Here is a 17,147-nt window from a genome sequence, read left to right as displayed (position 1 = left end):
TCAGAGTGGGTGGTCGCCTACGCAGAGCCCCCAATCTACCGGATGACATTAAATACCCGATCGTATTGAACAGCCGACACAAGGTCACAGAGCTGATTATAAAGAAATACGATGAGGATGTACATCACGCAGGAGCAGAAAGAGTCTTCGCGGAAATCAGACGTCGTTACTGGATCCTACAAGGAAGAGAGGCGGTACGACGCTTCCAACGAACATGTCTAGACTGCCGCAAGTGGCGCGCGCAGCCCAGCATACCAAGGATGGCTGACCTTCCTCCATGTCGCCTCCGAATCGGTGACAAGCCATTCCACTCAACGGGTATGGACTGCTTTGGCCCGCTGCACATAAAGAAAGGAAGAGGAACCGAGAAGCGGTGGGGTATTGTATTCAAATGCATGACCACCAGAGCGATACACATCGAGCTTCTCCCGACCATGAGCACAGACTCATTCCTTATGGCCTTCCGTAGATTCATATCACGGAAAGGAAGACCGTCTACCCTATTGTCCGATCATGGGACAAACTTTAAAGGCGGCGAAAGAGAGCTGAGAGAGAGCTTCCAAGCTATGGGCCCAGAACTTAAGACCCACCTCGCTCCAGCACAGGTTGATTTCCAATTCAACCCCCCAAACGCACCCCACTTCGGTGGCACTTGGGAACGAGAAGTGCGCTCCATAAAGACAGCCCTGTACGCAGTACTTGGGGCCCAGACTGTGGCGGAAGAAGTCCTAATGACAGTCCTCACGGAGATTGAGGGAGTACTTAACTCGAAGCCCCTCGGATATGTCTCCAGTGATGTGGCGGATATCGACCCAGTTACCCTCAACACACTCCTGATGGGGCGGCTAGATCCCACATTACCCCAGACAATGTACCGGCCTGAAGAAGCGAACGGCCGACGAATGTGGAGGTACAGCCAAGTATTAGCCGACAAGTTTTGGAACAGTTTCCTACTGCACTACCTACCGTCTCTACAGACCCGCCAGAAGTGGGTAAAGGAGAGAGACAATTTGACAGAAGGAACAGTCGTCATGATTATTGATCAATCACTGCCCAGAGCTATGTGGCCGGCCGGCCGCGTAAGCAAAGTGATCACCGGTGCCGACGGCAAGGTCCGAGCAGCTGAGGTGCTCGTCCAGGGTCGCACTTACACCCGTCCCGTGGCAAGGCTCATAGAACTGCCTCGACTCCCAGACACAATCGATGATGACCATGACCCTACAACCCTATGACTTTGTGAAGTTGACTGACCCCTACAGCAAACCCTTATGTGTAAATAGACAACGCGATTAATCTGTCTCCGTTTAACTGATTAGGTCTGGGACCTATTCAGGGGGTGGCTGTTGTGAAGGGCCAGATTAAACCGAATATATATATTTATTTATATATATTTAATTGTATTTGTATATTCTCTAATATTCCCTGATATCCCTTGTATATTCCTTGTACAATATGCATTGAATATCCATTCTAGCCTACTGAACATCCCATAATAGTCTCCATTCTACTATTGGTCGAGACCTTGGTGCCAGGCTGCCATACCCCTCAGACCCAGTTCAAACGTACCGCTCGACATGTACGAACAAGTCCTAGTTCCGCGTAGGAATTTGGCTACCGCACCACTAATGGGACTATTTGTTCATAGTGCGTATATATACTGCGCTACTAAAGTAGGACTTGCTTTTCAGTCCAGTTTCTTACCCTCCAATAGAGTCACAGGCGTAAAGCCTCCCCGCGATGCCACGTGTGGGAGTAAGGCCAAGTTCGGCCTACCATCGGTATTGAGACATCGTGTATATTAATATTTGAATAGTCATATTTGGCACTATATCGTCGAGTTGGACGTAGTCTATTAAGCTAATAATAGTCTGTTAATATATAGTGCTTCGTGCGGTGAGAATACTACCGTAGTCAGTACCCCATCGTTTCGGGCAGAGAACTGGCTGCTTACCCAGGGTGGTTGACCCTATGTGAAGCTGCACCCGAGGAGCCCCAGAGCCGACGAGCGAGTGGACCTGTATACCGGATTATTCTACCGACGACAGCCCGCCTTCCCAGGCACGGATTATGCTTTGGATACTTTGATTATTCTATGGATAAAGACCCCCGACACTACCGTGTGTTGGAACCCCCCCCCCTGGAGAGGACGCAAGGTGAGGAGACGCTCTGCAAGACGAGGTCTCTCCACATCTCTCCCCCGTGGACCGGAGAGAGCCGGCCCACAAAGAGTCCACCTGCTTTCATCTGTGGTCCAAGGATCGCCGGCGCATTGAACGGCACTACAGTGGGTTCACCTGGGATACCCTTGGCCGGACGAGGCAGCTGGATTCTACCCCCCCCCCCCCCCTCCTACTCCTGTCGGCTTACAAGCGACCGGATTAACCCCCTCTAGTGTATCCAGCCTATAATCATTAAAGTATCATTGCTGTTATTCCTTAACTATTCCAGGTCGTATATTTACCACCTGCGCCTTCAGAGATTGGACATTATCTATTGATATACCGACGAATACTCCTTGCCATAAAAGTGCATACTATTTCAATTCATAAATGTAATTAAGTGATTAAGTGCTTATCCTACACACCATCGCTGTGTAGGAAATAAAGACCTGTTTCTAATTCGTACATTTGTGTTGGATCCGTTTCATCTACGTGAGAGTGTTCATGATAATATATTTATGCCGTGTACTGGGTGGCCGAATATTAAGTACAAAGGTAGTGGTAGTAAGTATCATATCTAGTAATACAGTCAGGGAATTGTACCCCTCAGTTACATATAGTATAAACCTACACTCCTTATCCTTCATAATTAAATTGTTTATTATTAATTCAGAGAGTTTCCCATCCACAGATCTCATCTGACTTCTAATTGTGTCAACTTTATTATTAATAAAGAAGTTATTAAAGTAATTGGCTATTTCCACAGGTTTTGTAATACATGTTCCCTCCATTTATGGTGAATTTATCCCTCCTCATAGCTTCATTAAGTGTCCTCCAAAGTTTTTTACTGTAATTTTTACATTCTTCAAGTTTCAAATGATAATACATTTTCTTTATCGGTCTATTCATTGTAGTGGTTCTGTTCCTAAGAGCTCGATATGCCTGCCAGTCTAAAGATCGACCAGAGGCAATTGCAGACTCTTTAAGAGCATTCCAATTTGTCATACTTGTTTTTAATTCTTTATCAAGCCACTGTGTTTTAGTTGTTCTGACTGTCAGCTTTTTAATTGGAGCATGTTTATCACAAATCCTAGAGAATAATGACACAAAAGATGACAATGCAGCCTCTGCAACCTTACCCTCAAGCACAACCTCCCAATTCACTTCTTTTAAATCTTCTAAAAAAACTTCTCCTCTGCGAAAGCCTTATACATACGCTTATTAATTATCATCGGCCCACTTTGGGTACTTTTGCTTTCCAAGTTCCACCTCTAAAGTATCTATTAACTAATTACTGGATTGTAGCTGAAATCTGCTCAAAACTGTTGGTCCACACACTCTTTAACAGGTTTTGGCATGGAGGTCGTGTGTGTTCATGCCAATTGACTAAAAGGGGGCATGGTAGAGGCCTATTGCAAAAAGGCTGCAGCTATTGCGAATTTGCACTTGTTACAGTAACAGATTAGTTGCCTTTGTATAATTGTTTTATTTATTGACTGGGACAATGGACTATAAATATATTGCACCACATACGTAGCTATAAATCCATTATCATATGTGGTCGCTGACTGGGCGGGACTCGTCGCTGCACATGATTGGAGCAGGATACAAAATAAACGGTACAGTTGCACCCCATCATCACCAAACAGTTGTAGGTGCTGCACTACATCATAACCCTAACCCCATCATCATAACCCTAACCCCATCATCATAACCCTAGCCCCATCATCATAACCCTAACCCCATCATCATAACCCTAACCCCATCATCATAACCCTAACCTCATCATCATAACCCTAACCCCATCATCATAACCCTAACCCCATCATCATAACCCTAGCCCCATCATCATAACCCTAACCCCATCATCATAACCCTAGCCCCATCATCATAACCCTAGCCCCATCATCATAACCCTAACCCCATCAACATAACCCTAACCCTAATTCCTAAGGAGGAAATGTTGTGTGTGCATTCCGCTATGTTGGCGTTTGCATTAGCATTTAAAATATATATTTTTAAAGAGGATGCTTTCTAGCCAGTACTGCAGGATAATGAAAGACCCTCACCACCCCAACACCAGCCTGTTCATGCTGCTGCGGTCAGGCAAACGCCTGCGAGCACCAGTAACGAGGACAGAGAGACTTAGGCTCAGCTTCTTCCCACAGGCCATCAGAGCCTTGAACACTGAACTCTCCACGCACAAGCACACATGAGCACACACACAACACACACACTGTACACGCTCACACACTAGCAGCCACTTTAACATGAGCACACACACACTCATGCTGCACACGCTCACACTACGGACACTTTACAGAAGGAAAGATCACTTTAAGAATGTACAGATACCGATATGCCTACTTTGTTTACTTGTTATTGCACTATGTCGCTCTATTGGTTGGACTCTTATATTATATTATTACTTGTATTATGCACATCGTTGCGGGCGAGACCCCCCGCATTTCACTGTATACCTGTATGCCGTGACAAATAAAACTCTTGTATCTTGTATCTTGTAGCATAAAACATCAAACCGCTAAATATGAACTAATTGATCCAACAGGCCGTTGGCAGCTCTGAGGCAACTGCATGAGAAACGGGATTATATTCTATAATAATATTTCAAATAGCATTGGTCCGGATGGGAGAATTCAGTACTGTATCTACAAAACCTTCTGTTTAATCATCTTCCCTTTATTGATTTCCTTAGATCTTTTGTACACGTGATCTCAAGAAGGTACTGAACGAGATCAGTGGCAGTTTTTCATGTCTGGTCATTTTTAGCATGGTGTTATTCACTGTCAAAGATGCAAAGAAAAATCATAATTCATATTCTGCTTTGTTTCATCACAATTTAAGCAAGCCTAGTAATAGACACAATACTTCTGACACTAGGAATACATTCACTGAGGTCCATAGATGTCCCTAGATACCAAGAACATGCAAATGGACCTTGTAGAAGTGGAGCAATATTCCATTTAGTTAGGTATGTATTTTAGGCGGATTTTCCGCCTATTGTTGCTACTTGCTACTAAAGATAGTACATGATTTGCCTATATCTACCAACAATACCTTTGGTTAAACAGGACCCCCTCCCAACCACTTAATAAACTATACAATTCATTAGAATTGTGCAGTTGTCCTGATGTTTCTTATTACCTATCCTAACATAAACAATCCATTAATAAAAAAAAATATATTATGGAAATTATATGCCAGTAATACTGTATGTGACCAGTCAGAATGACTTATGGCTTTTCTAGGACGCTCGTAAGAACCCACAGCTAGTCTGCCAAGCACACAGTAATATATATGAATTACAAAGAACAATAGCTCTGACAGGCACTATGTCCTAGTTTAGACCTCTAATTTTAACAAAATGTTTAGACAGAATCAGAATTTCAACAGCTCACCGGATAATCAGGCTGGGTCTATGACCTCTCACACGTCCACAGGGAAAAATATACCGGAGGTGACGCCCAGACGTTCTTTGTAGTGGTTCTGTCATCTCCTTAAAGTTACATTTTCTCGGGCGGCTGGGTGGTGCAGCGGACTAAGCGCTCGTCACCGCTTAGTCCGAGAGACACTGGTATCGAATCCGGCTGTCAGCGTTGCCTCCGGCTTGGCCGGCCATCATACTGGCTCAATTGGCAGAGTCAGCGGGAGGGAAGCCGGCAGGGTGGTATTCTGGTCGTTGTAAACAGCGACTCCTACAGGTCGGTCAGGGCGCCTGCATAGCGAGGGAAGGAGATGGTGAGGGTAGTGTGACCTCCCACACGTTACACCTCACCAATGAGAGTCCGCGTGAAAAGGTGAAAAGATGCTGCTGGCTGTCTCCTATGTCTCGGAGGAAGCATCTGATAGACTTCAGGGCTCCCTAGACCGACCAGTGGGGGGCAAATGCGAGCATGACCAGGAAGGGGAGGGGGGAATTGGCATAACGACTAAAATTGGGATGGGAGAAAAACACAGAAAAACAGGAGGAGAAAAAGTGGATAAAAAAATTACATTTTCTCTGAGGATTTTGAGACGGGGAAAGATTATGCTCCCCTGGAATGCTCTAACGCAGTGGTCCCCAAACTACGGCCCCCGCCTCCACATTTGGCCCGGCCGCGTGTATGCTTTCTACAACGCAGTTGGGCGATTTGCGATTCTGATTGGCCACTGACGTTTCTGGTCATGTGACATGTGCGCCCAATAGCGTGACGAGCTGTGTCTTTGCCCATTTCCGCGTCGAACAGCCTGCAAAGCACCTGGCGTTCTATCGCCATGCTCTAGGACAAACTCTAACCTTAACCAACTTCGAAAGAGTGCCTAAGCTTAACCGTCGAAAGAAGGGTAGGCGTTCTATCGCCATGCTCTAAGACAAACTCTAACCTTAACCAACTTCTAAAGAGCGCCTAAGCTTAGAGAGCCGTAGAGCCCTGGAGTTAATTTTTTTTTTTTAAGATGGCAGCATCGCCATTGTCTGTGCTGAATGTTTGTTAGTGTTTGATATTTTTTGTTGGTTTTTAGTACTTTTAAACATCCATTTTTAGTAAGTAGTAGTTTTCATTTGATCCTATAATTTTTTCATTCACCGATTTGTGGACTTTTTTTTGTGAAAGGCGCCTTATAAATAAAATGCATTATTATTATTATTATTATTATTATTATCATCCAGGAGGGAAAAGACACTTTGGATAGTAGGGACTGCATCTCTGCCTGTCCTGGCCGCGTGTTGCTTATTGACAGCGGAAGAGTGCAAAAATGCTTCCGCATTCGTCACCGCACGCCACTACGGTAATGCGCCTTTCCTTTTCCTTCACGCAGGTGCGCCGGCGTGCTCGCGAGGTGGCCGCATACACTTGATGGACGCAGCAGGCGATCACTCCTACTGTTATTCAGCTGCGCCGAGGTACATGATTGATTGATCGCATTGATTGATCCTTTTTTATGACGTTAATTAATAATAAACACTGTTAGGACTCTTAATAATAAACACTGTTAGGACTATCTGACTCTTAATAATAAACACTGTTAGGACTATCTGACTCTTACTAATAAACACTGTTAGGACTATAAACACTGTGCGGTCAACGTCGGTATCCCGTAACCTCGTCGCCAATCTGTTGTGGAATATTTTAAATCAGCCATGACAGTGAACTGTAGAAATTTAGACGATTCAATTTGTATATAAAAATAGAACGTAGTTTATTTTCTGTTTCTGTGGCCACAGAAAGAGTATGCTCAGTTTATAATCAGAGAGACAAGTGTACACACAAGCTTCTGACCAGAAAGTGAGAGCGAGCTCTGGTCAGACTTACAATTAAGTACAAAGTTGACATGACATCAAAAGATGGAACAGATATGACAAGAAAGGTAAACAAAAATGAACAAATATGAGAAAATGAAAACAAAAGATGGGTTAGGGGTTTTGTCATGTCTCACACAAGACTGGAGACAAGGCCAAATGTCATATCTCCTGGGCCTTGGCTGTTGTTTTAAGGACACTGTTAAGACTGTTGCCCTATAGTGTCTGAGCTGTATACTAGTTAACTATATTAACTAGTCAAGGCTGTACAGAGAATATGTATTTAAACAGAGCTATGGACATGATAATATTTTCCAAGACACACTCAAATCATATCAATTTGTAAAACACAGTTTATGGTTTTGGGATAGGAGAGATTATGGACATAATGAGCTGCATGAGTCATTAACTCCACACATTATTCACTGGAATATCTGTTGAAGGAAAACGTGGGACACCTCACAGAAGATGTCTTAGACATGGTGAAGATGTATATTTGCTCTTAGACATGGTGAAGATGTATATTTGCTCTTAGACATGGTGAAGATGTATATTTGCTCTTAGACATGGTGAAGATGTATATTTGCTCTTAGACATGGTGAAGATGTATATTTGCTCTTAGACATGGTGAAGATGTATATTGTCTCTTAGACGTGGTGAAGATGTATAATTGTCTCTTAGACGTGGTGAAGATGTATATTGTCTCTTACACATGGTGAAGATGTAATAATTTGCAAGCAGTATGCAGTGGAGAGTATGAGTAAGTTGTTAATCTTTTCTGGGTTTTTTTCTTTTCTGAAATGTTTCTGTGCATCGTACAGTAAGCTCTTCCTTTAGGTCTTCCTTTAGTTAGAACTGTTTTCCAGAGCCTCCTTAGCTAAGGTATACCTTATACAAACATGTTGCTTTTCAATTCCACAGTTGCCCTACACAGTGCACATCTACTAGCGCAAATGACATCGTTCCTTTTTATATTAATGTTGTGAAAAGTAATTAATCAAAACTACTTTTCTGTGCAGAGCATGTGAATGTTTTTTTTTGTGATCACATTATTTGTTTTCTTATTTTCCACATTAACACTTTCAGCGCCACGCCTGGTTTTCCGTTTTACCGCTTGAATGCCACCATCGGCGCCAATGTTAACGTTAATATCGCCTAATCTATGTTTTAAATTATGTGTCTAATCTGCCCATCGCATTATCAAAGACTATTTTCCAGTCAGTGCTGTGAAGGCAGATTGTTTTTTTATCGCGTCGTTGCCGTTTCAGAGCAGTTAGAAAAGCCCCCGTTTTGATATAAAAAACAGCTCATTCTGGAGCATTCTATGAAAATCGTCTTTTAGTGGAATATTCCACAACGTTGATATTCGTCTGCCTTTTTATGAATCGTTTTCAAATAAACGCTAGATGATCAATATTATACGTGCACGCACACACATTACGGCCGCGCACGGATAATCGCCTCGTTGATTTCCTCTCGGACTTTTACAGTGAAACCGAAAGAAGACATTTCACAAAACAGCTTATAACTTCATCAAACTTACTCTGATTATCCTACCACTGATAACATAGAGTCCTTACCTGACATCAGATGGTATCCAACTGGTATATTCCAATTCCTGATCACCATTCGAAAAAATCGATACGTGTATGGATCCAACGCGATACAGTAGAACTCCATGATCCGCGGGGATCTGAGGCTCCAGAATGAACTCTAGTAACCCCGGCTGGATCAGTAAACTGGAAAATGTGGAGTACCGGATTTTTTTCCCCATTCATTTTCATTGAGTCCATTCCAAAATCACTTATGTCATCTGGGAGACGACAGGGGGCGCTTTTTTCCACAGTGATCGTCGGCGCCCCTCGGCTATACTCGGGTAGGCTCGGGTGATGCAATAATTTTTCAGATCGCAAAAAAAAAAAAAAAAAAAAAATCCGAGAAATCTTGTGAGTGGCTAGCAACCACCTATAAAAAAACACGAGAAATCTTGTGAGTGGCACTGAAAGAGTTAAAGCTACAATCTAGAATAGATCAACTTTAGTTTCACATGTTCTTGAATGGATTTTTAGAACATAAAGTTGATCACAACTCAAAACAGAGGTCCGTCATGCTACCAGTCCTTGTATCAAAGGCTCAGACAAAAAGATATATACTCAAACCAAGAAACACTAATGTAAACAAAGTCAGCAGTCTGTACCACAGTTTGGGCCTTTAAAATATTTACAGTGTATGTAAAAAAAAATCTGAAACCCGCCCTCTTTTCCTTGATCCTCCAATCACATGTCTGAAACCCGCCCTCTTTTCCTTGATCCTCCAATCACACGTCTGCTGTTTGTGCAGCTGAAGTCATTACCCAGAGTCCACCAATGCTTTTCAGGTGAAAGAGATTTCCTTGATTGCCTGCTGGCAATTATATATATTAAAATAAAAGCAGATGGAGCTGAATCCACCCATGTTCAGTCATGATGGCTTTCTTTTGGCAAGGTGTGCTTTTGAGCCTAACCGCTGCCATTTTAGTAAACGCAGGTAATGTCATTACATCAAAATGTGTAAAAAAGTCTTAATGTTTTTCTAAATCAAAATGTTTTGTCTTTGAAGCCAACTGTACTGTCCTTTACAGATGTGAAACTGGACTGTGGGGAGGACTTTGTCACTCTGATATGGACTGATGCCGGATCAATGGTGGAAACCGCTCTTCTCCTGCTGGGAACCTGTCCTCCCACTAGCTTCCATGCTGGCGAGGCTGTCTTCAGTGTGGCCTTCAGTGAATGCAGCTTCAGGAGAACAGTAGGTGGCTTAAAGGAACACACCAACATGATGGGGGAAATGCGCCTACCGTCTTCTCCAGAGGCGGACCAGAAGATGGGATACCAATTTCCTGTTAAGTAGAAAAGCTATCTTAGCCTAGCTTAGCACACATGAATGGAAGCGGATACGGACCACTAGCTTATAACTCCGTTGTTTTTGGCCAGCAGCTAGGCCAGTGGTCCGTATCTGCTTTCATTTGTGCTAGGCTAGCTTACAGCCAGATGGCTTTCTACTGAACACTCATGGAGGAAAGACTGTACACACATTTCCCATAATGTTGGGAGTGTTCCTTTTTTTTTTTTAAACGGAACAGCACCTTCTAAATGCTGGTATTTTACAGTTATTGATGTTTGTAATGTCCTCTTCCAGGTGACTGGGGATCGGATCGTATACAGCAATGACCTGACCTACAGGTCTGCTCCCAATGACTTCAACAATGAGGTCGCCTGCGCTTATGACAGGTGCGTGGTCACATTCTGCTTCTACATTTGGGCATTTCATTCACTTTACTGATGTTGCCACTGTGTACACATGACTTTGTTTGTGGCAGGATGGACTATAATTACATGCTGTGCTGCGTTTCTTCTCCCTTGATTCCTGCAGGCCTGAAGATTGGCATCCGCCCACATATGACCCAGTTGTGTTTGATACATTTGGTCAAGCAGACCTGGTCTTCCACCTGCGCCTCATGAACGGTGAGCTTTCTTTCTTTACCCCCCCCACACCACCATGGCATTGTTCTCCTAACCCTTTCACTGCCACACTACAGAAGGTTAACCCTTTCACTGCCACACTACAGAAGGTTAACCCTTTCACTGCCACACTACAGAAGGTTAACTCTTTCACTGCCACACTACAGAAGGTTAACCCTTTCACTGCCACACTACGGAAGGTTAACCCTTTCACTGCCACACTACAGAACCTTCTGTAGTGGTAGTGAAAGGGTTAAACATGTCACTGCCAACTGTTGACTAAAAAAAATAACATTTGCATAATTCCTCCTGTGATGTAAAATGGGCAATGGACATACTTGTGTTTTTTTTTTTTTTTTTTTTTAGTTGAGTTTTCAGGTCCAGCTCTTTCTACTGCCTTCCCTCTGGGCTCCCTCATCCCCATCTCCGCCTCGGTGGAGCAGCACTCTCACCAGCCCCTGGTCCTGTTCCTGGAGGAGTGCACAGCGTCTCCCACACCAGAGCTGCAGCCTGCCGGCCAGACCTACCCCATCATCACCAACATGGGGTAAGTAGCTGCAGCCAGACCTACCCCATCATCACCAACATGGGGTACGTACAGGGGTGTAAAGTACCCAGAAATTATACTTTAGTGAAAGTGGGTACCGTCTCAAAATCTTACTAGAGTATCTGGCTAAAAACACACTTGAGTAAAAGTATAAGTTTCTACTTATGTTTTTGGTATTTTTCTTTTTCTTTCGGGCAGTCCTGCAGAGAGGGTAAGTATGGGAGATAGAGGGGGAAGACATTCGGCAAAGGTCGCCGGGTCCGGGAGTTGAACCTGGGACGGCAGCGCTGTACGTGGTGTGCCACCCCGGCGCCCAAGTTTCTACTTTTAAATGTACTTAAAAGTGAACTTATTGCAAGGGATAGACCAGGGGTCTCAAACTCATTCCATTGTGCAAGTTTTTATTTTATATGAAACTCAATATTAAACTCTGATGGCAGGTGTTTAATCAAAGAGCCCCACTTTCTAGTCTTGCACAAGGCCCAATCAGCATGGGTATGGGCGGGTTAATTTTCCATTGATGGGGATTTGATTGGCTGTTTTTAAATAAAGTGCAGCCGCAGGATTAATGTTAGTTCGGCCAGAGAAACAAATATACTTAAAATAGTTGGACCTGTGATATTTGTACTTTGTAGGTCTGCATTTAAAAAAAAGTGTACTTACACTGCCTGGGTATGTAGCATAGTCTTGGAAATGGATAATGTTCATGTGTGCATTCATTCTACTCTTGCATATTATTCTCGTCATCAGATGTCTTGTGGACAGCAAGATGACTCGCTCCAGGTTTGAACCGAGACGTAATGCGTCGGAGATTCGTCTGTCTCTCCAAGCTTTCAAATTTGTGGATGGAGAAGAGGTAATGTAACTGGCTCGGTTTTCACAACGGTTTCACCTGTGTTCTGGAGAGAAGATGTTTAACCCTTTCACTGCGACCGTCTGTTGTGTGATGGTAAAGGGTTAACCTTCTGTTGTGTGGCAGTGAAGGGTTAAAAGACTCTCGGGGCAAATGTTTTACTGAATTAAAAGCAGATCATTGGTTAAATTCACCCATCTTGTCAAACCACCAGGTGTATGTCCACTGCCAGCTTGTGGCTTGGGATCCCAGAGGTTTTGACAACAGCAAGAAGGCCTGCCACTATGTCAAGGACTATGGGTAAAACTTGGTCACATGGGGTTCATCTGGCTTTTTTTAAATTTTTTATACTATCAAAACCATCACGTTTATTTCTATTTAAAATAGGGATGGTGCATATTAAACACTTTCATGTGAAAAATGCCAGATTATAGCCAGAGGCTAATTTCCATCTGTGGTCCCTTTGCAGGTTGATGTTAACGAAGCAGACAAATTTATACAAACTTCATAACCACAAGAACAGACCGTACAAGTTACTGAACTACACGCACTTCACAACCATAGAAAAACAGACTATGGATGAAACTGACATGTAGTCACAACATGCATGTATCAACGGTGTACCTCTAGTAACTGAAACTTCTCCACAGCTGGGATCTCCTCGATGACCCTTCATACAGCAGTCTGTGTAGTTGCTGCGACTCCAGTTGCAGGTCGAGAAGGAGAAGAGCGACGCTATCGGGTACTTTTACACAACAGAAATGTGAACTACGGAGTTTTCTCCCTTTCACAAATAAAAATAAAAGGGCAATGCACACAAAGATCCTGCTCAGATTCTGCCCACAAATGTGACATCAGTCGGATGAGCGTCTCCTTGGCCTATCAGGATGCTGATTAAACGGCATGATCACTACATGGGTGTTCCTTGAGATGGGGACAACAAAGGGCCACTGAAATGTGCACTTGTTGTTTAGTATCTCTGACCAATGGGTGCATGTGTCATCAATCATGTGAACTTGATGGATAAGGGATAATGAATCTGATTTCAGTTGGAGTTTAGTAACTTATTACACTGTCTCCAGATCTATCTTGGCAGAGCCGAGCTTGTGGCCAGCAGTAGCAACCTCTCTCCTATACCCACTGAAATTGAACCCCTCTCCTATACCCACTGAAATCTAACTCACACCAGACAAAAACAGAATGTAAACTAAGCACAATATCAAGTGGAGCTATTTTGCCTAGAGGTCACATTTGATGACCTTACAGACTCTATCTTAACTTAATCTTTGAAATTGAATATGCACGACAAGTGTTTTCCATGCTATGAAACTGGTCTTGTTCAATGGTTAAACTCTTCACAGGGACACAAGGTCTTGCACGAAAAGCTGTCCTTGGACCACTCACTGTGCTGGATGCCTGATGCCCAAGTGAGCAAGTGTTCTCCTTTTTAATCATAGGACAGTTCTGCAACACTGATCATTTTGCCAAACCACTTAATTTGAATGAAATGTGTTTCTTTCAGGACTCTTTCCGGTTCCCACCGTGCCTCACTCACCTTGTTTTGATAATAAATCTAAAACTTGACATTCCTGTTTGGCCTTTTCTTATGTTTCTAAAACTGAATCTGGTTTGAACAGTTTGATGCATTATTGTGGCCACTTAATATATCAAAGTTAAACTGATATATTATTCAAGGATGTCATACAGTTGTTGAAGAGATGAATGATAATGTTGTTTTAACTAGCTTTTTAATAGTTGTGCAGGGGTGTAAAGTACTTAAGTATTGTTTGTAACAAAGTACAATTACTCAAGTACTGTTTTGGGGGATTTGTACTTTACTAGGTTTGTGTACTTTTACTCATTACATACTCCTTACATTTAAAATGCAGACCTACAAATCTCGCAGGTCCAACAATTTTAATTAGTATATTTGTTTCTCTGGCCGCCGAACTTTGGAAAAAACAACCAGATTTACAAAGACAGAAAACGCCACAGAAGCTGGAACATTTTCTTCACAAACATAGCCACAACACTGGTTAATAAACTACCCTCCCACTGAGGGCATTTTGGGGTAGAACACATCCTAGCCTACAACAGTTGAGGTACTCAGAAAACTGAGTGCCTTCCAACCTAACAAGGCCACTGGCCATGACTATCCCCTCCAAATTCCTCAGACTCAGCAGCCGCCATCACCCCAGTCATCACACTCATAATAAACCTCTCCATAAAACAGGGACATGTCCCCAAATACTTCAGAATTGTGAGAGTGACCCCCCCCCCCCCCCCCCCCTCCACAAAAAAGGGAGCAAATTAGACTGGCAACTACCGCCCTGTTTCTATTCTTAACTCTATCTCGAAAGTCATGGAAAAAAAACAACGGGTCAAAGTACCTCGTGGAAAACAATCGAATCTACGAATTCCAATCTGGCTTCAGAGCATCCCACTCCACTGGCATATGCCTTCTCTATTTGAACGTCCACATCAAACAAGAGGTGGACGTGGGCAAATACTGCGGCACGGTCATGCTGGACCCATAGGCAGCATGCAAACCAGACATTAGGGTAGGCCATATTGCGTGGACCGTGCACATTTTTTCCTTGTCAATACACAGTGCAAATTAAGTGTTCAAATGAAGGCATCCAATAATATATGCATTTGTGCCTATATCTCACGTTCTGGGAAATACTGCAGAAAACGATAAAAACATTTATACTGGTATTTTCGTATGAATGTGTGAATGAAAAAATAAAACGTTCCTACATCCTGAACGATAGATAATCGATGTTGAATGGGCCATAGTAATGTCAATTTAGCAATACAATTTAAAAAGTTATACCAGACTGGCGCATTGTTGTTCTTTTGGATGTGATGTGCCTCATTGCTGAGAAAGACCGTTCACGACTTGAATCACAAGTTGCAGTGCTGACAGCAATGAAGGGAACGTCTTTCGTAATTTAGATCTCATCATGCTTTGAAAACAATGTACATACAGTAGCTCTAAAGTTTCCACGATTTGATGAACTCTGACTCATCATGTCCTCTTACTAGAGCAAGCCCTTGTTTGCCAAGATAAAGCAACATACAGCCTCAGGTGATCCGTGTAGTTATGCCCAGGGCCAACCCGGTGCAGCTTCTAAATTACTTTGTTTATATGCCTTGGGAAAATACCGTATATCCATTTTGCTTTTGGAAATTTTACTCAAAATAGCGTGCTGGTGTTCGCTACAAAGCGATCGGCGGGCGGAGATTCAGAACGCAGATGTTTGTTTTACTGCGGGATCAGGATGATCATATGCATGATGTGATTGGCTACATTATTTAACCTGAGCCTATGCGTGATTGGTTACTACCTGTACCTGGAATCAATGTTAAACGCTGTCACCTAGCCGACTGACACCTTCGTCGTTGACACCTCGGCCAGCGGGCTGCAGCACAAGACACACAATAGCCAGCAGCCTGCGCACATATATTATATATACATTTCAAAATTCCCAGCATAATATTCTGGGTAGGCATAGCCCCCCCTGGCCTTATAGACCCGCCGCCTATGGCTGGACCTACAAAAGGCTTTCGTCACTGTCGATCACTCCATTTTGATTGACAAGCTAAAAGCAATAGGTTTTGATAGTTTATCCGTGAGCTGGATGCAATCCTACCTGGAGGGTAGAGGTAAACGGTACACTATTTCCCACCCCTCCCAGTGAGCTGTGGTGTTCCACAAGGAAGCATACTAGGACTGTTACTGTTCCTAATTTATGCAAATTACATGTCATCAGCTTGTGACTGCAACTTGTTCCTGTTCGCGGATGACTCAGCCCTGCTGGTCTCTGACGAGAACAAGTTGCAGGTTGAGAAAAACCCTCAGCTCTGAACTCGGCAGAATCTGCACCTGGCTCGCAGATAACAAACTATCATTACACCTGGGTAGGGACTTCCGGTATGCCAGCAGAGGGCACAAACGCATAAGAATCCGAGCTCCCGGGCGAAGTGAATTTCAAACACTCAAGAATTCAAAGAAAACATTCAACCAAGACAGAAAGGTAGATGAGTGGGAGAAAGAAAGGGAAGAACCGAAAAAAACATTCAATAATTCGGAAAACAAGACGACAAAAGGACCCGACACCGAAGCTACCGCTCCCGCTAGCATAAACAACCAGCAGCAGGCCGCCAGTGTGCAGTCAGGACACGAGCTGAGCATGGACCAGGTGGGCATAGTTGAAGCGATAAAATAACTGAAAACCGACTTAAAAGAAGATCGCAGGAGAGTTAGCGAAGACATAAAGGAAAAGCTCGATACTATCGCATTTGAGATACAGAGCCTAAATCAACGAGTGGACGAGGTGGAGAGCCGAGTGGACAAAATGGAGGACTGGATGGCGGACACACTCAGAGCGAGACTAGAGAAACACAGAGTCGCACAGTACAGGTTAGTTGACCTGGAATCCAGGGCGAGGAAGAACAACATCCGCATATTCGGGATGGAGGAGGGAAAAGAGGGGGACTCGGTTCCAAAGTTTATCGAACAGTTTCTCAAAAACGAGTTATCGCTCCCACCGGACATAGCATTCAAGCTGCAAGGGGCCAGAAGGCGCCGCGCTGAGACACATTATCGTTATCTTCCAGGAATACCTGACCAAGGAGCTGGTGTTGAGAGAAGCATGGAAGAAGGGAAAGATACAAATGGGCAACAAGACAATCTATATCGACCATGACTATGCACCTGAAGTTGCGAAGAAACGAAGGGAGTACAACTGTATAAAAAAAGCACTAAAGATAAAAGGAATCCGCT

The 17,147-nt window shown here is 43.5% G+C and overlaps 1 protein-coding gene across 1 annotated transcript; it reads left to right on the top strand.

The window, feature by feature from the left end:
- Window positions 1-10,137: 10,137 nt before the first annotated feature.
- LOC311223604 (zona pellucida sperm-binding protein 3-like) lies at window positions 10,138-12,662 on the top strand (the record flags this gene model as incomplete). Its single annotated transcript, XM_084308380.1, has 6 exons — window positions 10,138-10,245; window positions 10,636-10,727; window positions 10,870-10,961; window positions 11,325-11,505; window positions 12,256-12,361; window positions 12,573-12,662. The coding sequence occupies 6 exons, from the start codon at window positions 10,138-10,140 to the stop codon at window positions 12,660-12,662; spliced, it is 669 nt and encodes a 222-aa protein (XP_084164506.1).
- Between the last annotated feature and the right edge of the window lie 4,485 nt (window positions 12,663-17,147).

This window comes from Notolepis coatsorum (genome assembly GCF_963971535.1).
Source record: "Notolepis coatsorum genome assembly, chromosome: 2".
Lineage (NCBI taxonomy): Eukaryota > Metazoa > Chordata > Actinopteri > Aulopiformes > Paralepididae > Notolepis > Notolepis coatsorum.
The sequence above is the reverse complement of the archived record's forward strand: the minus strand, read 5'-3'. Positions and strand labels throughout refer to the sequence as shown.